General features: G+C 46.2%; 1 protein-coding gene across 1 annotated transcript in view; it reads right to left on the bottom strand.

Annotated features, from left to right (window-relative positions):
* NIPA1 (NIPA magnesium transporter 1) overlaps nt 1-22,366 on the bottom strand; it is a 28,274-nt gene extending 5,908 nt beyond the window's left edge. Inside the window, exons 1-4 of the mRNA XM_029046444.2 lie at nt 22,197-22,366; nt 17,643-17,690; nt 16,342-16,432; nt 9,503-9,663 (exon numbers count right to left, since the gene is read on the bottom strand). Coding sequence (XP_028902277.1) covers nt 9,503-9,663; nt 16,342-16,432; nt 17,643-17,690; nt 22,197-22,341 — 445 coding nt within the window. The 5' untranslated portion in view covers nt 22,342-22,366. The remainder of the gene's footprint in view (nt 1-9,502; nt 9,664-16,341; nt 16,433-17,642; nt 17,691-22,196) is intronic.

Genomic DNA, 22,366 nt, shown 5'->3' with positions numbered 1-22,366 from the left:
CAGTGGCCATCTCCTGCCCTGCTGGGCAAGATAAAAAAAAAAGAAAGATATTTGAATGCCAAACAAAAGCCAAGTATATTTCCAAAATCTGGTGTCAGCATTAAGGTCTGTGCTACCAGTGAAAATCTTTGGTTGTATGTAGGTTTGCCCATGGGTAAGCGGGTAATAATATGTGAAGTGCTTATTATGTGCCAAGCACTGTGATCAGCCTGGGGTAGACAGAAGATGTTCAGGTCAGACACAGTTGTTGACTCACAATTGAGGGAAGGGAGGAAGAACAAATATTTCATCCCCATTTTACAAAAGAGGAAAAAAAACACAGGGAAGTACAGGGACTTGCTCAAGGTCACACAGAGCAGGTAAAGTGGCCAAGCCTGGATTAGAACCCAGTTGAATTAACAACTCCAGTGGTTGCCTATCAACCTCCGCTCCAAACAAAAACTCCTCACTCTAGGCTTCAAGGCTCTCCGTCACCTTGTCCCTTCTCTCTTTCTACCGCCCACCCCGCACGCTCCGCTCCTCCGCCGCCCACCTCCTCACCGTCCCTCGGTCTCGCCCATCCCGCCGTCGACCCCTGGGTCATGTCCTCCCGCGGTCCCGGAACGCCCTCCCTCCTCACCTCCGCCAAACTGATTCTCTTTCCCTCTTCAAAACCCTACTTAAAACTCACCTCCTCCAAGAGGCGTTCCCAGACTGAGCTCCTCTTCTCCCTCTACTCCCTCTGCCATGCCCCCTTTACCTCTCCGCAGCTAAACCCTCATTTTCCCTTTTTCCCTCTGCTCCTCCACCTCTCCCTTCCCATCCCCACAGCACTGTACTCGTCCGCTCAACTGTATATATTTTCGTTACCCTATTTATTTTGTTAATGAATTGTACATCGCCTCGATTCTATTTAGTTGCCATTGTTCTTACGAGACGTTCTTCCCCTTGACTCTGTTTATTGCCATTGTTCTCGTCTGTCTGTCTCCCCCGATTAGACTGTAAGCCCGTCCAACGGCAGGGACTGTCTCTATCTGTTGCCGACTTGTTCATCCCAAGCGCTTAGTACAGTGCTCTGCACATACTAAGCGCTCAATAAATACTATTGAATGAACCCAGGTCCTCTGACTCTTGAGCCTATCTTCTTTCCACTAGCCCAAGCTGCTTCACTACTTCACTTAATTGCCTGTTTTTTTAAAAAAAAATGGTATTTGTCTAGCACTTACTATGTTCCAGGCACTCTATGCTGGGGTAGATACAAGCTAATCAGGTTGGACATAGTCCATGTCCCACCAGAGGCTTAATTCCCATTTCACTGATGAGTAACTGAGGCACAGAGAAGTTACATGACTAGTTCAAGGTCACACAGCAGACAAGGGCAGAGCCGGGATTAGAACACAGGTCCTTCTGACTCCCGGGCCCACGGTCTTTCCACTAGGCCATGCTGCTTCTTCAGGCTTATGAATAATAATAATAATAATAATGTTGGTATTTGTTAAGCACTTACTATACCTGATTACCCTGTATCTACCCCAGCTCTTAGCACACTGTTCTAAGAGCTGGGGTAGATACAGGGTAATCAGGTTGTCCCATGTGAGGCTCACAGTCTTCATCCCCATTTTACAGATGAGGTCACTGAGGCACAGAGAAGTTAAGTGACTTGCCCACAGTCACACTGCTGACAAATGACAGAGGCGGTATTCAAACCCATGACCTCTGACTCACAAGCCCGTGCTCTTTCCTCTGAGCCATGCTGCACTAAGCTGATTCTGCAAAACAATCTATAATCATCTATAGAGCTTATAGCGTACGTGCCTGAAGAACCCGGCGTTGGGCACACAAACAACCGCCTCATCAAGGCACTGACACTGACAGCACTTGTGACCTACTGAATTCAAAGAATTTCCTGGTGAATTGTTAACCAACTCTGACTTTAGCCTCCAGATTCTTCTTGGTATCTTCCAGGCATGGCAGCACTTAGTAGACTGAACTGAACTGGTCCCATTACACAGTCCTGTTACTTTGAGTGCCAGGTGAAGAAAAGGTCAAACGGAAGACTTCTGAGGTGTAGTCTGACCCAAGGTACATAGGCTCTCAATTCTACTATTTTCTAGTCTTTTTCCTCTAACCTTAATGCACTTTAACGTCTGTCTCCCACTGTAGGCTCCCCGGGGGCAGGGATCACATCTATTAACTCTGTTTCCTTGTACTCTCCCAAGCACTTAGTGCAGTGCTCTACATATAAGTGCTCAATAAATACCACTGATTGATTGATTGAACTCCCTCGCCCTGCAACCCCTCTCTACTGCTCTTGCACCCCCTGCATGGATCATGGAATGATTAATCAGTGGTATGTATTTGGCGCTTATTAAGTGTAGAGCGCTGTACTAAGTGCCTGGGAGAGTACGATACGCCTCAAGAGAACACTTCCTCCACTACTGCTATAGAGCTGTTCGTGGGAATCCCAGCACCGGGCCAACTTTTACCCCTTCAGATTCCTCCTCATTTGCTACAATTTGCCCTCCCTTCTGTTCAGCAAAATTACATCTCTCCCCTCACTGCCTCCCATGCCCTTCACCTTCACCAATTATCCCAAACCATGGACCGCCGGGGCACCTCTCTTGCCCTGTTGACTTTGTCAACTACTTTGATAAACTGATAGCATCAAATGGGACCATCCCAGTCCTCCCTCCACCTCCCCAATTCCCTCCCACCCTTTCCAGCCATCTCCAAGGGGCAATCTCCCATCTTCTTTCAAAGAAAAAGAGAGGGCAGGGCTAGCCAAATAGATTTGGGAGTCATCCACACAGAGGTGACTGCTGGAAGCCCTGGGAGCAGATGAGCTCCCCAAGGAAGTAGATGCATGTTGAGAAGCTCAGAAAAGAGCCATGATGCATACACACACAAAGAAGGGGAGACAGAGGAAGCACCAAAGAAAGAGAGATAGGAGACTGAGGAGAGAACTGCCAGAAAAATAAGGTTCTCAGTGGCATGAAGGGGACAGAAGCTGGATTGTAGAGGGTCAAAAAAAGAAGTTGGAGATGTGAAAATGGAGGCAGCCAGGCTGTACAACCCATTTGAGAAGTTTGGACAAGAATGGGAGGGGGGAGAGAGGTGATAGATGGACAGGGCAGTGGGACCAGAGTGATTTTTTTTTTAGGACAGGGGACATATGGCTGTGTTTAATGACTGATATCAAAGAGGCATCCAAGAGGGAATGAAGATGGTGATACATCAGAGAGAAAGGAAGAATGGGGGCAAAATATTTTTAGCAATGGAGAAAGAATTGGAAGAGGAAGTAGATGTGGAAAGCCGGTGTGAGATCTCTCCTTGAGGGCAGTCAATACGATGAGAGAGTGCCTATGGGACGGAAGTAGCTGGGAAGGTATGGAGAGTTGGGAGAGCTCAAGCCTAATGGTTTCCATTTTGACAAAGTAACTGGCAAGGTCACCGGGGCGAGAGAGACTGGGGAGATGAGAGCAATGGGCATGGGAGTAGATGGGCAAGGAGAAGTAGTGTTTCTGAGCGGAAGAGAGGGCAGAGTTATAGCAGGTAGGGATGAATATGAAGTGGCTGAAGTCAGTTTGGTGCCTGGGAGTATATCAGCAGTGCTTTATAGCCTGAGTGCAGGAACAGAGGAAGGGTACTCTGGAGGTGACCCAGGGTTAGGGGTTGGTGGTATGAAATCAACAGAGGGGCAGAGGAGTGAGGGAATTGAGCTCAGCAGAGAGGGTGTGGATCTGTGCATCAAAAAGCAAGATGTTGGGTAGGAAGTCCAAATGGGTCATGATGGCCTGAGGTAGCTGGACGGGAGTCTAGAGGTCAGAGGTCTCTGCGGGGGACTGAAGACAGTTTTGCAGAGAGGGGTCTGGGATCGAGGACCTAGGTTCTGATCCCCGCTCTGCCGGCTGTCTGCCGAGTGACCTTGGGCCTGTCACTTAACTTCTCCGTGCCTCACTTGCCTCATTTGTAAAATGGGGATTAAGACTGTATGAACCTTATGTACCCAATCCAATTACCTTTACCTACCCCAGCACTTAAAAAAGAGTGCCTGCAGCATGGTATTCATTTAACAAATACCATAAAGGGATGGGGCGGCAGTGTGGCAAAGAAGGCAGGATAGGAAGAATCAGAGAGTAGGAGTTTTGAGTTGGTGAGGAGAGCTATGGTGCGCCGACCCGCTAAAATCTGGTTTTTCAAGCCACTTCACTTTGTTGAGCCAGCACTCTCCGATGACCTTATAGCCAAATCTGGTTGACTCGATCCTTTTCCTCCTGGACTACCTTGACCCTGTGTCTTGGAACCCGAGGACCGGTTCTTTCTCCTGGAAATGTTTTCTAACCTTGGTTTGACTAAGACAGTTCTCTCCTGGTTCTCTTCTTGCTTCTCTGGTTGCGCCTTCTCAGTTTCTTTCACTAGCCCCTCTTCCAACTCTCACTCGCTGTCCATGTCCCTAAGGACTCTGGTTAGTCGTATTTTACATTCATTCATTCCATCGTATTTATTGAGCATTTACGGTGTACTGTATTGGGAGAGTATAATATAACAGACACTTTCCCTGCCCACAATGAGCTTACAGTCTAGAGGCGGAGTCTGACATTAATATAAATTATAGATTTGTACCCAAGTGCTGGGGGACTGGGAGGAGGGATGAATAAAGGAAGCAAGTTAGGGTGACAGAAGGGAGTGGAAGAAAGGAAAAGGGGGCTCTGAGTTCCCTTCTCTTCTCTCTTTACATTTGCTCTCGGGCCTTCAGCAACCACCTCTTCCTGAATGACTCCCAAATCTCTCATTATCTCGACTTCTACAATCGCTCATTTTGTCTTGCCTCCAGGCAGCTCCACATGGATGACTGCCAGAGGCTTAAGCTCAAAATGTCCCAAACTGAACTCACCTTGCTTCTCATATCTCCTCTTCCTTCTAATTTTCCCTTCACAGTAGGCAACACCGGCATCCTCCCATTCTCCGAAGCTCACGAACCTGATACTCTTCTTGATTCTTTCTTTCAGCCCCCATACTCAATCTGTGGCCAGATCTTTTGGGTTTTTCATCCACAACATTACCAGAATTTGCCCCTTCCTCTACATCCAATTGGCCACCATGCTGGTCCAGGAACTGGTCTCATCCCAACTCAGCTACTGCAACAGCCCCCTTCGCAGCCTCCTTCCCTCCAGTCTCTCTAATCTACCACCAGGATGATTCTTTTAAATCATCATTTGTACACATAGATCTCCACTTCTCCAAAGCCTTCAGTGCTTTCTCATTGCTCTCTGTATCACTACTGACTTTAAAGCACTCCGCCAGCCCTCTCTCCCTTTTATCCTCTCTCTTCTCCCACAGCCCAACTCTCACTCTTTCTTCTCCATATAACCTCCTCACTGTGCCCTGCCCTCAACTCTCCTGTTTCCAATTACTTTCTCTTGCTTGGGATTCTCTGATCCTCCAAATTTGCCAGCTCACACCTCTCTCCATCTCTAAAGTCCTTCTGAAATCTTTCTTCCAAGAGGCTTTTCCTGATTATTTTTTCTTCCCCCACTAGTCATATTCTCCCATCTAGCACTTTAGCACTTTTGTGTCAATTTGGCACTCCCAAATATCGCAACATTTCTGTACATTCATTCATTCAATTAATTAAATCATATTTATTGAGCATTTACTGTGTGCAGAGCACTGTATTAAGTGCTTAGGACACTACAATATAGTCTCTGCCCATCATTCTCTGCCCACAATGAGCTTAAAGTCTAGACGGGGCAACAGGCATTAATATACATAAGTAAATTACAGATATTCATTCAATTGTATTTATTGAGTGCTTATTGTGTGCAGAGCACTGTACTAAGTGCTTGGAAAGTGCAATTCAGTAAAAAAGAGAGACAATCCCTGCCCACACTACGCTTATAGTCTAGAAGCGGGGGAGACAGACATAAAAACAAGTAAACAGGCATCGATTTAATAAATTCTAGATATATACACATCAAAGCAGGTAAACAGGCAATGCAAGGCCCTCAGTATATCTAATAGACAATCACTCTCCCAACCTTCAAAGCCTTGTTGAAGGCACATCTCCTCCAAAAAAATCTTCCCCATCTGAGCCCTCATTTTCTCTTCTTCCACTCCCTTATGCATCGCCCTTCAACTTGGATTTGCACCCTTTACTCACCCCTCCCTGAGCCCCCACAGCACTTATGTACATGTCCCTAATTTTTTTATATTTGTGTCTGTCTCCCCACTCTGTTATACCATACTCTTACAAGCAGGGTTCTGCACACAGCAAGTGCTCAATACTACTGACTGATGACTGAATGAGAGAACTGGCTAGTCTCCTTGAGAGGTGGCTGCAGGAAGATCAACAAACCGAAAGGGAGACTACCAACTCTCTTGGATTGGATTCTCCCAAGTGTCTAGTACATTTAGAGCACCCAGTAAACACACAATAAATAGCACTGAAAGAATGAAGACTAAAAAGCCGCACCAGGCACTTTTACGGGAAAACTAACTGTAAGGTCAAAGGCCTAGTCCTCTCAGAATAACTCTCCGACAGCCCAATTTTCACCTCTAGCACTTACACATTTGTATAAGGGACTGAACAGTCCATTGATTTATTCTGATTACCCTATTTGTCAGTTTGTACATAAACATATTTGCAAATATGTTCATATCTGATTCCCATGTAAGAAGGTATTGGTTCTTCTTTCATTCAATCAAATTTATTGAGCGCTATGTGCAGAGCACTGTATTAAGCGCTTGGAATGGACAATTCGGCAACAGCCCAAATCCTTAGCACAACATAATGCACCAAGTGGGTGCTCATTCACTCAATACCTTTACTGCTTTCCTGGGTCTCGTTTCCCCATTCCCTTCCTTGATTTCCCCACTCCCCACAGCATTTATGTACATATCTTTAAACCATATGTTATAAATTACTTGTTTTTACATATACTAATGCCTGTTTCCCCCTCTAGACTGTAAGCTCGTTATGGGCAGGGAGCATGTCTGTTATACTGTACTCTCCCAGTACTCTGCACATAGTAAATGCTCAGTAAACGCCACTGATGATGAGAACCTGCTGAAGAGCCAGTGGGAAGCTAAACCTGGGTTTAAGTAAGGAGACCTTGGCTTCAAGGACTCCGTCCTCTCCTGGTTCTCCTATCTTTCTGGCTCTCGGTCTCCTTCGCAGGCTCCTCCTCCCCCTCCCATCCTCTAACTGTTGGGGTTCCTCAAGGGTCAGGTCTTGGCCCTCTTCTGTTCTCCATTTACACTCACTCCCTTGGTGAACTCATCCGCTCTCACGGCTTCAACTACCATCTCTATGCAGATGACACACAGATCTACATCTCTGCCCCTGTCCCCTCCCCTTCAGGCTCGTATCTCCTCCTGCCTCCAGGACGTCTCTACCTGGATGTCCGCCTGCCACCTAAAACTCAACATGTCCAAAACTGAGCTCCTCATCTTCCCTCCCAAGCCCTGTCCTCTTCCTGACTTCCCTATCACTGTGGACGGTAGACCATCCTTCCCGTCTCTCAAGCCCGCAACCTCGGTGTTATCTTTGATTCCGCTCTCTCGTTCACCCCACACATCCAATCCGTCACCAAGACCTGCCGATCTCACCTTTATAATATCACCAAGATCCGCCCTTTCCTCTCCACCCAAACGGCTATCTTACTGGTACAGGATGGATTACTGTGTTAGCCTTCTCTCTGATCTCCCTTCCTCCTGTCTCTCCCCGCTCCAGTCTTTTCTTCACTCCGCTGCCCGGCTCATCTTCCTGCAGAAACACTCTGGGCATGTCACTCCCCTTCTTAAAAACCTGCAGTGGTTGCCTATCAACCTCCGCACGAAATAAAAATTTCTCACTCTAGGCTACAAGGCTCTCCATCCTTGCCCCCTCCTACCTCTCCTCCCTTCTCTCTTCCTACTGCCCACCCCGTAGGCTCCGCTCCTCTGCCGCCCACCTCCTCACCGTCCCCCATTCTCGCCTATCCCGCCGTCCACCCCTGGCCCACGTCCTCCCGCGGTCCTGGAATGCCCTCCCTCCACACCACCGCCAAACTAATTCTCTTCCCCTCTTCAAAGCCCTACTGAGAGCTCACCTCCTCCAAGAGGCCTTCCCAGACTGAGCTTCCCCTTTTCCCTCTGCTCCCTCTGCTGCCTCTCTACCCCCTCTTCACCTCCCCTCAGCTAAGCCCCCTTTACCCCCCTTTCCCTCTGCTCCTCCCCCTCTCCCTTCCCCTCCCCTCAGCACTGTGCTCGTCCGCTCATTTGTATATATTTTCATTACCCTATTTATTTTGTTAATGAGATGTACATCACCTTGATTCTATTTATTGCTATTGTTTTAATGAGATGTACATCCCCTTGATTCTATTTACTGCTATTGTTTTTGTTTGTCTCCCCCGATTAGACTGTAAGCCCATCAATGGGCAGGGACTGTCTCTATCTGTTGCCGATATGTATATTCCAAGCGCTTAGTACAGTGTACAGCATATAATAAGTGCTCAATAAATACTATTGAATGAATGAATGAGACAGTCAACCATATTGAGGGCTTACTGTGTGCAGAGCACTCTACTAAGCGGTTGGGGGAGTACAATATAACAATATAACAGACATAATCCCTGCCACAATGAGTTTACAGTCTTGTGCAGTGATCTGCTCCTGTTCCTCCTCCTCCTCCTCTTTGACATACACTCTTTACCATCCTTTTTTGGGCCAAAAGGCCCGTTAAGAAACTTTACGCCAAGCTGCCAGGCTCTCGTCGACCCTCAGGTGGGACATCTGATGTCCGGTCCCTTGATGGAGAGATTTCTCTGCCAAGTGCCGGCAGGAGCAGCGGCCATTAACGGCCCCCGAAAGAGGACCTGGGCAGTTCCCCGGGGCGGATCTCTCCCAAATGGAACCCGATCTTCCCCTTAGATGCTGACACACAGGGACAAACTGGCAACAATCTTCCCAACCAGTCCAGATCCCTGGTCTAGTGGAAAGCACACAGTTTTGGGAATCACGCAACGCATATTCAAGGCCCAGCCCCGCCACTAGCTAGCTGTGATAAGTGACTGGGGCAAGTCACTTAACCTTCTTGGGTCTCAACTAACTCCTCTATAAAAGGATGGGGATAAGAAAGATTGTGAGCCCTGGGCAGGACAGAGACTTCATCCAATCTCCTAACTCTGCATCTACCCCAGTGCTTAACACATAGTGAGCACTTGAAAAATGTATTTGTATTATTATCATATATGTAAAGAGGAAAGCAGAGGCTAACTATTACTGAAATGCTTCATTCATTCATTCAATAGCATTTATTGAGCGCTTACTATGTGCAGAGCACTGTACTAAGCGCTTGGAATGTACAATTCGGCAACATATAGAGACAATCCCTGCCCACTGATGGGCTTACAGTCAGTGGAGACAGATGGACAAAAACAACAGCAATAAATAGAATCAAGGGGATGCATACCTCATTAACAAAAAGGTAAGGATCCCAGGGCAGCCTATCTCAATAGAACAGTGAAAGAAAATGAAATACCTGGATTCGTAAGTTTCTCTTCAAGCTCAGCTTGGGTTGTTACACTCTCAGATTTTGGTGAATGAATAATGAGAACAACAGAACCGGCACAGCTTAGCAAACAGCCCAACTTTCCCAAAATGTTCAGCTTTTCCTTCAGCAGGTAAGATGCTAATATGGACCTTCCATACCAAAAGAGAAAAGTAGAAATTTTAAGGCAAACGATCGCAAAAGCAAAAAATCTCCTTTCCTTTGGTCTTTACTTTCTGTGGGCGAACCCAGGTTTCTCTGCAGCCAGATTTTAAAACGAGTACTTGATTTTACTAGACTTCTGATCTTAGCAGAAGAGTATCTTATGTTATTTTACAGGCCTCTACCAGAGAGAGCTCTTACCAGTCAGCAAAATCTCATGGATTATGCCACTTTCCTTCTCTGAGGTTCTGCCCATTCTCCTATTCTAAGAGTTAGTGCAAATCCCAACTCTCTACCTCAGCCCCAAATTCATTCATTCAATCATATTTAGTGAGCGCTTACTGCGTGCAAAGCATTGTATCAAGCATTTGGTACCTACCTTCATTCTCTTTCCATCTCTCTGACCGCTCCTTCTCATTCCCTTTCGCGGATTAATTCCTTCAATGGTATTTATTGGGTGCTTACTGGGGGCAGAGCACTCTACTAAGCACTGGGAAAGTACAATTCAGCAATAAAGCGAGACAATCCCTGCCCATGCTGGGTTTACCTCTTCTGCCTCCCACCTTCTAACTGAAGGGATGTCTCAAGGTTCAATTCTGGGTCCCCTTCTAGTCTCCACCTATATCCACTCCTTTGGAGAATTAATTCGCTCCCAGAGCTTCAACTACCATCCCTACGCAGATGATTCCCAAATCTACATCTCCAAGCCCGATCTCTCTCCTCTGCAGTTTCGCATTTCCTCCATCCTTCAGGATATCTCTACTTAGGATGTCCCGCCTACACCTGAAACTTAGCCTATCTAAAACAGAATTCCTTATCTTCCCACCCAAACCCTGTCCTCCTCCTGACTTTCCCATCAGGGCAGGCAGCACCATCATCCTCTATCTCACAGACCCTAATTATCTTCTCTTTCTCCTCTCTTATCTCCTCTCTCATTCAACCCATGTATTCAATCTGTCACCAAATCCTATTAGTTCATTTATTCAATTGTATTTATTGAGCGCTTATACAAAGCACTGTATTAGGCGCTGGGAGGATACAACACAACAATAAACGACACTCTTCTCTGTCTCCTCTCTTATCTCCTCTCTCATTCAATCCAGTAGTCTGTCACCAAATCCTATTAGTTCAGTCATTTATTCAATTGTGTTTATTGAGCACTTACACAAAACACTGTACTAAGCACTTGGGAGAATACAATACAACAATAAACAGACACACTCCTTGCCCACAACAAACTTATAGTCTAGAGGGAGCGAGACATCAATACAACTAGAGATATGGTCATAAGTGTTGAGGAGCTGGGGTTGGGGGGCGGGGAGGCAGGGGAGAAGGGGGCACAGGGGACCAGGGGATGGGGGAGAGAAACAAAGAGAGCAAGTCAGAGTGAAGTGGGAGATGAGGAAAAGCGGGGCTTAGCCTGGGAAGGCCTCTTGGAGATGTGCCTTTAATAAGGCTTAGAAGAGGGGGGAGAGCAATTGTCTGTCAGATCTGGGGAAGGTGGGTGTTCACATCGCTAAAATCCCCCCTTTGCTCTCTATCCAAACTGCTATCACATTAATCTAAGTACATCCGTACATCTCCTAGGCCACCTTGATTATTCTTTCAATCGCCCTCCTGACCTCCCCACTTCCTGTCTCTCCCCACTCCAGTCCATACTTCACTCCGCTGCCCGCATCATTTTTCGTTAAACCTGTTCAGTCTTCTCACTCAGAAACCTCCAATGGCTGCCTGACCACCTCCTCATCAAACAGAAACTCCTTTACCATCAGCTTTAAGAAACACGTTCAGCTCTTTCCTTCCTACTTTACCTCGCTAATTTCCTACTACCACTCAAGCCGGACACTCTGCTCTGCTAACGCCAACCTATTCTTTGTACTCCGACCTGTCTTTCCCTAGGCCGCTTGGGTCCTCCCTCAAGCCTGGAACTCCCTCCTCCTTCCTCTCTGCGGCACACCACTTTCCCCATTTTCAAAACCCTCCTAAAATCACATCTCCTTCAAGAAGCCTTGCCTAAGCCCTCATTTCCTCTATCTGCCTTCCCTTCTGCATCAACCACACAGTTAGTTGTGCACCCCTTAAGCACTCTGACACTCATCTCAGCCCCGCAATCCTTATGAACATACCCTTATACTGCACTCTCTGTAATTTAACTTATTGCTTGCCCACCCCATAGACTCTAAATTTCTTGTGGACAGGGATAATGTCATATTGTACTTTCCTAAGCATTTAGTACAGCATTTAGTACAGTACCTCATCTGTAAAAATGGGTATTAAGACTGTGACCCTCACGTGGGACAACCTCATTACCTGGATCTACCCCAGCACTTAGAACAGTGCTCTCTCTGCACATATTAAGCGCTTAACAAATACCAACATTATTATTACAGTCCTCTGCATAGTGCTGAATAAATAACTTAGATTAATTGATAATTCATTACCTCAGGGTGGAGTACTGAGGTGGAGGATGGAGAATTTTAAAGGAATTCCTGGGGACAAGTAGGCAATATAAAGCCAAACACACCGGCAGAGACTTTGAGAAATACACCATCTTTATTATAATAATTATGGTATTTTTTAAGCGCTGACTATGTGCCGAGCACTGTTCTAAGCACAGAGGCAGATCCAAGGTAATCAGGTTGTCCCACGTGGGGCTCACAGTCTCAATCCCCATTTTACAGATGAGGTAACTGAGGCACAGAGAAGTGAGGTGGCTTGCCCAAGGTCACACAGCAGACCTCTGACTCCCAAGTCTATGACTTTCCACTAAGCCACGCTGCCTCTCTATAATGTCTCTGGCAGTGGTTAGGTTGGTGAGATTGAGAGAGGCCATTGTCTGGGTTATTTTTTACGGTATTTGTTAATACCATGCCATTTTTTTTTAAATGATACTTGCCAGGCACTGTACTAAATGCTGGGATACATACAAGCTAATCAGGTTAGGTACAGTCCATGCCCCACACAATAATAATAATAATAACGGCATTTTGTTAAGCACTTACTAAGTATCAAGCACTGTACTAAGTACTATTATACTAGATACAAGATAAGCAGGTCCCACATGGGGTTCGCAGTCTAAGTAGGAGGCAGAACAGGCACTGAATCCCCATTCTGCAACTCAAGGAACTGAGGCATAAAGAGGTTAAGTGACTTGTCCAAGATCACACAGCAGACAAATGGCAGAGTCGGCATTAGAACCCAGCTCCTCTGATTCCCAGGTCCATGCTCGTTCTACTAGACCCCTGCTTCTCCAGGTAAAATCCTGACAGGGTACCTTACTGGTTGCTACTTAGAGATTAAAAGCAAATACCAAGCTTGGAAAGAGACCTGCTGACACCTTACGTTACGTCCCGGCATTTCAAACTGAAGGGCAACTCTACATGCGTGCTATAAAAATTCCCAAGTATAATTACACTGGAAAAAAATACAAAACCCAAAGATAATGCAAATAGCAAATAGCCTCACACGAGGCTCCAAGTCTTGGTTCCCATTTTACAGATGAGGGAACCGAGGAACAGAGTGCCTTACCCAAGGTCACAGATGAACAGTGACGGAGACGAGATTAGAATCCAGGTCCTTCTTACTCCCACGCTCTATCTGCTAAGCCACGCCGCTTCTCGGGGGTCAGCCGAGGCCCCCGAAAACAAGGGGCCCTGGGCTTCAGCCCTTTGAGTCCCTCCATTAATCTGGCCTTGCTTAATGGGTCTTTAATATCAGTTATGACTTTTTCATGAGCATCAGTGATTTCCTTAGAACAAGAAAGAGCATGGCCTAGTCAATAGAGCATGTGCCTGGGAGTCAGAAGGACATGAGTTCTAATCCCAGCTCCGCCACTGTGTGATCTTCGGCAAGTCACTTCTCTGGGCCTCAGTCACCTCATCTGTAAAATGGGGATTAAGAACGTGAGCCCCATGTGGGACATGGACTGTGTCCAACCTCGTGCCTACCCCAGGGTTTAGTACACTGCCTAGCATATAGTAAGCGCTTCACAAATACCATAAAAAATGAGACTTCATTAATTCAGGCTAAGGTGAGTCTAGTTCAAATTTGCGAGACAGTTTGAATTGTTCAAATGTCTGGAAATGTTGTTTTATTACAGTCCAAGGATGCTATTTGTTCACTTGGGGTGGGGGGACGAAAAGCTGCTGAATGTGTGAGAGTTGGGAGGAGGATCCTCTATGTGTTGGGACAAATCAACAGGTTTTCGTAGGGGTAGGGCACTGGCAAATTTATTGAGTACTTGCTGTGTACATAGCTATTAAGCTATTAAGGTTAATATTAAGCTCTTGGGCAACTACACTATAAGGGAGATAGTAGAAATGTTCCCTGGGGGTTGGGCAGACATTCAAATAAATACCAGGTATGTCCGTAAGTGCTGTGGGGCTGAGGGTGGGGTGAATATCAAGTACATAAGAGGTACAAATCCAAGTGCAAGGGTGACACGCAAGGGAGATGGAATAAGGGAAATGAGGGTTTTAGTCAGGGAAGATCTCTTGGAGGAGACAGATCGTAATACGGCTTGGAATGAGGGGAGAGTGGTGGTCTGTCATACATGCAGGTGGAGGAAGTCCCAAGCCAGAGCAGGATGTGGGCAAGGGGCTGGCAGCAAGATAGATGAAATCGAGTAGGTTGGCAGTAGAGGAGGAAAGTGAATGTGATGGGTTGTAACAGAACGCATTCTTTACAACAGAGAAGCAGTGTGGCTTAGGGGAAAGAGCCTGGACTTGAGAGTCAGAGATCATGGGTTCTAATCCCGGCTCTGCCACTTGTCTGCTGTGTGACCTTGGGCAAGTTACTTAACTTCTCTGTCCCTCAGTTACCTCATTTGTAAAAATGGGGATTAAAAAAAAAGGTGAGCCCCACGTGGTACAATCTGATTACCCTGTATCTACCCCAGCGCTTAGAACAGTGCTCTGCACAGAGTAAGCGCTTAACAAACACCATAATTATTATTATTAATAGGAAATCAGAGAGCTAAGATAGGAGGGGGCAAGGAGACCGAGTGTTCCAAGCCAACAGTAAGGAGTTGGAGGTAGAGATTTGGGAATCATTTGCTTAGAAATCACCTGTAATATGGGGATTAAGACTGTGAGCCTCACGTGAGACAACCTGATTACCCTCTATCTACCCCAGCGCTTAGAACAGTGCTCTGCACATAGTAAGCACTTAACAAATACCAACCTTATTATTAATATAATATATAATATAAAATTATAATATGATTCATAAAGTTATAATATTATAAGTAGTTGAAACCATGGGAGTGAATGCATTCTCCAAGGGAGTGGGTTGTGGATGGAGGCTAGAAGGGGACCCAAAACTGAGGCTTGCGGGACTCCCAGGTAGGGAGTGGGAGGCAGAGAAGAAGCCCACAGCCACAGAGACAGGAGGAGAGCCAAGAGAGGACAGTGTCTCCCAAGAACTTAATAAAGTGCTATTCACCTAGTAAGTGCTCAATCAATATGACTATGTCACTGAAGACAAGATTGGATTATGTTTCCAGGAGAAGGAGGCGGTCCATGGTGTCAAAGACAGCTGACAAGTCGATGGAGTAGAAGTCAAGTGAACCCGAATAGGTGCACAAACCTGTTTTAATCACCACCTCACCCAACCCAACTACCACCGACCCTGCATCTCCAGGAAGAATCTTGTTGATGCAGTGGTTGGGAGAGGTCACTAAGCTGACAGTGAATTGAAAGGGGAAAAGCGTGCTTGATGTTTAAGCTGTGTAGAAGCTACACTTGCCTGCCTAGTACTCATCCGGGTGCCTCTTCATTAAGGGGTGTCATTATGACTGTCCGCCACCCCTCTCCACTTTTGGAAAAGCAAGGCGGAGGGAGGGAGGGGGAGAGACATAATGAGTGTGTATGGTTTGGGGGGGGGGAGGTTGGAAAAGAAGAGAGTTGCATCAGACTAAGTTCACTGTGGACAGGGAATGTGTCTGTTCACTGTTATGTTGTACTCTCCCAAGCATTTAGGACAGTGCACTGCACACAGTAAGCACTCAGTAAATATTACTGAATGAATGAATGAATCGCGAACACTAGATCATGGAGGGCCTTCTGAATCCAGACCCCTGCTACCTCCTTCCCTCCTCTTCCTTTCTCCTTAACCCTAGGAAGTCTCAAAACCGGGCCCCAGTCCTTGGCTGAGACTGCCCACAGGTCTCCTACATCTCCACTACACCTGGCTGGTGGCGCCGCCATGGCATCCTTGAGGATCACACAGGGGGTCACCTTTGGGGGACCAGCCCAGGATCCCAATATCTCTTAATGCAGCTCTCCCATTAAGGCAAATTTTTAGAAGACTGTGAAACGTTCAGAAGCAGAGATAAATATATTAGTGAAAATTAAGTAAGAAGAATCTTAGTAAAGCTAACATTCCCAAGAGTGTTGGGAATCAGGGAGTTGCAGTTGTGAAAGAACTTAAGCATCTTTCAGTTCATTATTTTTACATTTTCATGAAAGAGACACTTTCCTTCTGTTGATGCAAAGAATGAAGAAGCCATAAATCAGAAAAACGAGGCAAGGAAAATTCTCCACATACACGTACCCTTTCGAGTTTTGAATTTTTCTATTTCGAGTGAAAACGCCTCTAGTTTTCAAACTAAAACGTGGCTGCACCTTTGGCCTCCCATGGGATCCCAAAATTGAAAATGACATTCTCACCCAAATGGAACTCCTAATGCACCCAGAGGTGTCACCAGCACAGTAGGAACAGCAGTGTAGGCTAGGAAATTTCCAATCTGACCAAGAGCCACTGTAAAGAGAATCATACAACAGACCATTATAGAAAGCTGGGGAAGATCTAGTAGGAGAGGTAGTAATTACAATTATTGAGCACTTACTTAGTGTGGAGCATTGTGCTAGGTGCTTGGGAAATCCAGAATAAAGAAGTGACACGTTCTCTGCCCACAAGGGGCTTACATTCTAATTGGGGAGATGAACTTAATTTTAATTTTACTACAGTGGCCAAAAGGAATGTCTGAGTAACTATAAACCCATGAGTGCCGAGGAGGGGAAGGTGGTGAGAGGGAGAGAGGGAGGGGAAGAGAGAGAGAAAGAGGGAGAAAGAGAAGGGGGAAGGATAGGGAGAGGGAGGAAGAGAAAGTTTGTGTATGTGTTCATTCAGAAGGACAGGAATCGAGAGGAGGGATAACTGGTTCAGGTGGAACTACAGGGAATTGGCTGCAAACTCGTTATGAACAGGGAACATGTCTCTGATTCTTTTATATTGTAATCTTCCAGTGTTTGGTACAGTGCTCAGCATATAGTAAGCACTGAATAAATACAATTGATTGCTAAAATGGTTCATTGTTTTAATTCATAAAATGTGGCCTAGATAAATTAAATCATCCAGTTAGCCGGATTTTAGGATTAAAATGACTACAGGTTGACGTCAACAGTTGTTGGCATCTACTGTTGACAAACCAAATAGAACTGAAACAGTGCTTTAAAATCCACTTGTGTTGAAATGCCGATATTTCAATCATCCAAACCAGTTTTTTTTTAAATGTCTTCTCTGCACTTTCATAATTAATAGTTAGAGGAGATAACTCTGTTGAAAGTTCTGGAAACTCGCCAAATACCAAGCCAGCACCAGGGAATGAAAAAGCCCAAGTTTGAAGGCTAATTTCTAGCCTGTTTACTATTTATGGGAATTGAGTTTATGAAAACTAATGAAATAAGCAAGGTCAACAACTCAGTGTATGAAATTTCAGGAAATGGCTCTGTAAATTATGCAAACATATAGCGAGTGGGCTGTCAAACATGAACAGCACTGTGTGCGCTCTCTCCTCACTGATGCCCACACACGCCTGCACCAACCACTCATGGCCAATCCAGACAAATGCTCACCCCACCAAACACAAACATTCACTTTCTCTGCAGTTATGCCACCCTCTACCTCACCCATTATACATACAGAAGAAAGCCCAAACACCCACCCTCTCCCAAACCCAAGCACTTACTTGCAATTGTGCCACACCACCAAACTATGTCCGTCAAATAGGAAGTTCCTGTCAAAGGTCAAAGTGAAAATACATTAAAGTAATACATATACAAACTTGAAAAATGAAACTCCATTTTAATGCAGTAAAACTTTTAAAATTCCATGGAAACAAACAATTTACAATGAATTCCAGGTTTGTTTACTCACCCTTAGCCTAAAGAACTAAAAATGAATCTACAAAGAGCAGAATGGGAACAAATTGAATGTTATGAGGTTAAGACAGAATTTTACAGCTGGCCAGGATTGAAAGAAATCAAATGTCTCCAGGCAAGCATATGGGGTTCTTTCCTAGGTTATACAATTTCCCTTTGCAGCAGGTTTCACTGTATTTTATCATCCAAATAATTGGGAAGCTCTTCCTATTGTCTAACAAAATCTCTCCTGTTTTAATTTGAAGAGATAAATGGAGGAAAAAAACCCCATGCTGTTGAGAGCCAAAATGCTTCTACAACTTGGTTTTCCCTTGCAAGATAAAGACCTCGGTAGATGTTTCTGAGCACTTTTGAAAATTCCCCCAAAGTGGATATCAGAGTCAGTCATTCCGCAGTACAAGAACTTACTCTATCAAATTGCTATACAAGCTTTCTCTGTCACATCCACTTGAGTAGATACACTACAGACCGTACACTTTGGGATTTGGTCAACCATAATAAATTTGATAGATTATCTGATGGACGGTAAACCCTGGTATGGCACTTTGCTGTGGTTACTTTGGCTGTAATTGGGTCCTCCGTGTACAAAAAACCCTCGGCGTGGTCTCTGTAATGTGCTCTTTTCCCTGCCTGCCTACTTGATTGTTGCACCCCTGACCCCAGCAGAAACTGGCAGGGAAATGAGAGTGCAAGTGGAGCCGTGTAAACCTCCAGCATCACTGTCAACTCCTTCACAGAGGCTCTCGGTCCCGCGATCTTGGGGCTGGGGCTCAACGACGAACTTGAAGGGAAATTCCTGCCACACGGCTCTGAGAGAAGGTGCATGACCCACAGCGCTCTAGGGTTGAAAGGCACTTCGAGAGGAAGAAAAGCCACACGAGGTAAGAAACTTAGCACTCTTGGGTGTATGTCTCTACCGTGGCCTGGTTCATGCTCTTCCTTTCTTCCAGCGAAGGAGGGGTGGAAAGTATCTAACATTTAAGCTGCAGCATGACTTAGTGGATAGAGCACAGGCCTAGGAGTCAGAAGGATCTGGGTTCTAATCCCGACTTCACCACGTGTCTGCTGGGTGACCTTGAGCAAGTCACTACACTTCTCTGGGCCTCAGTTACCTCATCTGTAAAATGGGGATTAAGGCTGCGCGCCCCACGTGGGACAGGGACTGGATGTTCAGGACCGCAGTTTGGCCCTGCGAGTCGGAGTTGTTAAATCCTGGTTGCTGCTGGAGCCCACAAAGGAGAAACTCTCCTCTGCTGCGTTATCACGTTCTTATCACATTCTCAACCATCTCCTCTTCCACCCTGGCATGGGCCACTGTTACTGTTCACAGTGATATGGATCTCAAGATGCTGCTGATGACCTGAACGAATAGGTCACGCACAACCAGCGCTTAGAACAGTGCTCGGCACAAAGCAAGCGCTTCACAAATACCGTCATTATCAATATTCTCAACGTGGCATATGGAGAGGAAAACACCTTCCTCAGCGATTTAACGTATAAGAACACTTCCATCTTGGATCTGCCTGAGACCAACATCATATCTTACTTTCCAGAATGCTTTGAGTTTATTGAAGAAGGCAAATCAAAGACCAAGACACCATGGGACCCGGGGCCGCTGGGGGAATCGAGGATCTCGCTCCTGCGTCTGACTGTGCACTCGGTCTCTGAGATCACTTGGGGTCAAGGGTTCGCAGTACACTGCCCGTCTCCTGGGCACTGAGGCAGGCAAAGCCGGGGCCCTCCGGAGGGTATCGTGGCCTTGGGCCCGGAGCCAGGAAGTATGCCCAGAGCAACAGTGCTATCCTTTATGGGCATGACCAAATCACTGGTTGGCGGCATTATAATAATAATAATAATTGTGGTATTAAGCACTTACTGGGTGCCAAGCACCGTACTAAGAGCTGGGGTAGCAATTTATTTCTTCTGTAATTTATTCATATTAATATCTGTCTCCCCCTCTAGACTTTAAGCTCGTGGTGGGCAGATAATTTATTGTTATAATGTACTCACCCAAGCTCCCAGGACAGTGCTCTGCACACAGTGAGCTCTCCATAAATACGACTGAATGAATGAATGACTGATTTGCATCTAGGGCAGTGTTTAAAACAGGGCTTGGAACACAGTAAGTGCTTAACAAGTACCACAGTTATTAGTAGTAGTAAACAATGAAGGCCAAACAGTCTCTTTTCCCAGGATTCTACTACCGGTTTCTACAACCCCTACTTACTTCCCTCTAACTGGTGAGGCTACAGAAATACCAAAGATACCCTTCAGCGGAGAAAAACACTGTATATCCCTGACGTACAGTGGTACTAAATTCACCCAGAGTGACTAAGTGACAAAAGAATGCTTTTTTTAAAAAAAGAAAAAGGCCTAATCAATCTATAGATAGCTTTTGAATGCCAAATTGAAAGGCGACATAGTTCTTTGGTTCCTGGTTCTGAGAGCAAAATTCTGGCAATTTCATGAAAAATCAATTTCTCTTTTCATTATTAAAGACAGGGAACGAACAGATTGAGAATTCAAATCTATAGGGAACCAAAAGGAGATTTGGGTCCAAAGAGAGGAAGATTACATCATTCTCTAGAAGGATACTCCCTTTCCAGCTCCTGAATGGAAAATTAACACTTTGCGTTCTTTGCAGCTACAAAGGTCTACGATGGGCTGCAGGAGGGAGGAGTGAACGGCTTCAAGGATTTCATTCCCAGATAATAGGGGGATGAAATTTAAGTGAAAAGGGTGAAGTCACCAGAGCCACAGACACCTAATTAGACAAAAATGCTTTTTTCAACATTCATCTGGACTTGGGGGTGGGGATGCTATGTGAGTTTTCCCCAAAACCAAGTCTGTGTATTGGAAAGATGTACGAATCATCTCCTGAGACCCATCCCAGGTGATTGTAAAGTGACCACCAGGATGGACAGAATGCAATTTCACTGGGGAGGACAGGAGATGGACTGATTGACCTCAACTCTGGAAGGTTTACCCTCACTCTCTTAATTGGGCCTCTAGAGCATTCGTCATAACCCTTATCCTTAGAGAAGCAGCATGGCTTAGTGGCAAGACCCCGGGCTCGGGAGTCAGAGGTCATGGTTTCGAATTCCAGCTCCGTCACCTGTCAGCTGTGTGACTCTGGGCCAGTCACTTCACTTCTCTGTGCCTCTGTACCCTCATCTGTAAAATGGGGATGAAGACTGTGACCCCTATGTGGGACAACTTGATTACCTTGTATCTACCCCAGTGCTTTGAGCAGTGCTCGGCACATTCATTCATTCAATAGTATTTATTGAGCACTTACTATATGCAGAGCACTGTACTGAGCGCTTGGAATGTACAATTCGGCAACAGATAGAGACAATCCCTGCCCACTGACAGGCTTACAGTCTAATCGGGGGAGACAGGCAAAAAAAATAGCAATAAATACAAACAAGGGGCACATAGTAAGTGCTTAACAAATACTGACATTACTATTATTATTATTATCCCGAAAATAATGAAGGTATCTGTTAGGAGCCAAGCACAGCATGGCTCAGTGGAAAGTGCCCGGGCTTGGGAGTCAGAGGTCATGGGTTCGAATCCCACCTCTGTCACCTGTCAGCTGGGTGACTTTGGGTAAGTCACTTCACTGTGCTTCGGTTCCCTCCTCTGTCAAATGGGGATGAAGACTGAGAGCCCCACGTGGGACAACCCGATCACCCTGCATCTCCCCCAGCGCTTAGAACAGCGCTCTGCACCTAGTAAACGCTTAACAAATACCAACATGATTCTTCTCCTGAAAATAACGAAGGTATTTGTCAGCACCGTGGAAGACAGAAGGCCGCAAGGGGAGGACAAAGAGGAATTTAGTCGGTCTTCTACAGATGGGGAAAGGGAGGCACGGAAAAGTGACTGGACCAGGGCCTCCCGCCGCAGGCCGGAGGCGGGGCTGGGACTAGGCCCCGGGTCCCCCGACTCCCCTGATTATTTTGTTAATGAGATGTACATCACCTTCATTCTGTTTATTTGCTATTGTTTTAATGAGATGTTCATCCCCTTGATTCTATTTATTGCTATTGTTCTTGTCTGTCCGTCTCCCCCGATTAGACTGTAAGCCCGTCAAAAGGTAGGTCCTGTCTCTGTTACCGATTTGTCCATTGCAAGCGCTTAGTACAGTGCTCTGCACATAGTAAGCGCTCCATAAATACTACTGAATGAATGAATGAATGAATGAGATCCCTGGAACTTCTCCAACCCCGCCGGCCTGTTCGTGCTCCAGAGGGAAGGGAGGGGGCCGGGTGGGGAGCGTGCACGCTCACAGCGAGAAGTGCAAAGAGGGGCTGGCGGCGGGGAGGGACACCGGGGGCCGCGACCGGACCCGCTACCTCGTCTCTTGGCCCGGACGATTCCCTTTTTCTGCAGGACGAAAGTGGATCCGTTCACCAGGCTGGACACCACGGCCACGCTCAGGCCGAGGGACACGGCGGCCGGACTGGGCCTCATCGCCCCTTCCCCGGCCACTGCAGCCATCCCGCTCCGGCTCCCGCTCCGGCTC

Source organism: Ornithorhynchus anatinus, chromosome 18, assembly GCF_004115215.2.
Source record: "Ornithorhynchus anatinus isolate Pmale09 chromosome 18, mOrnAna1.pri.v4, whole genome shotgun sequence".
NCBI classification, from domain to species: Eukaryota; Metazoa; Chordata; class Mammalia; order Monotremata; family Ornithorhynchidae; genus Ornithorhynchus; species Ornithorhynchus anatinus.
This window is presented reverse-complemented; position numbering and strand designations above follow the sequence as displayed.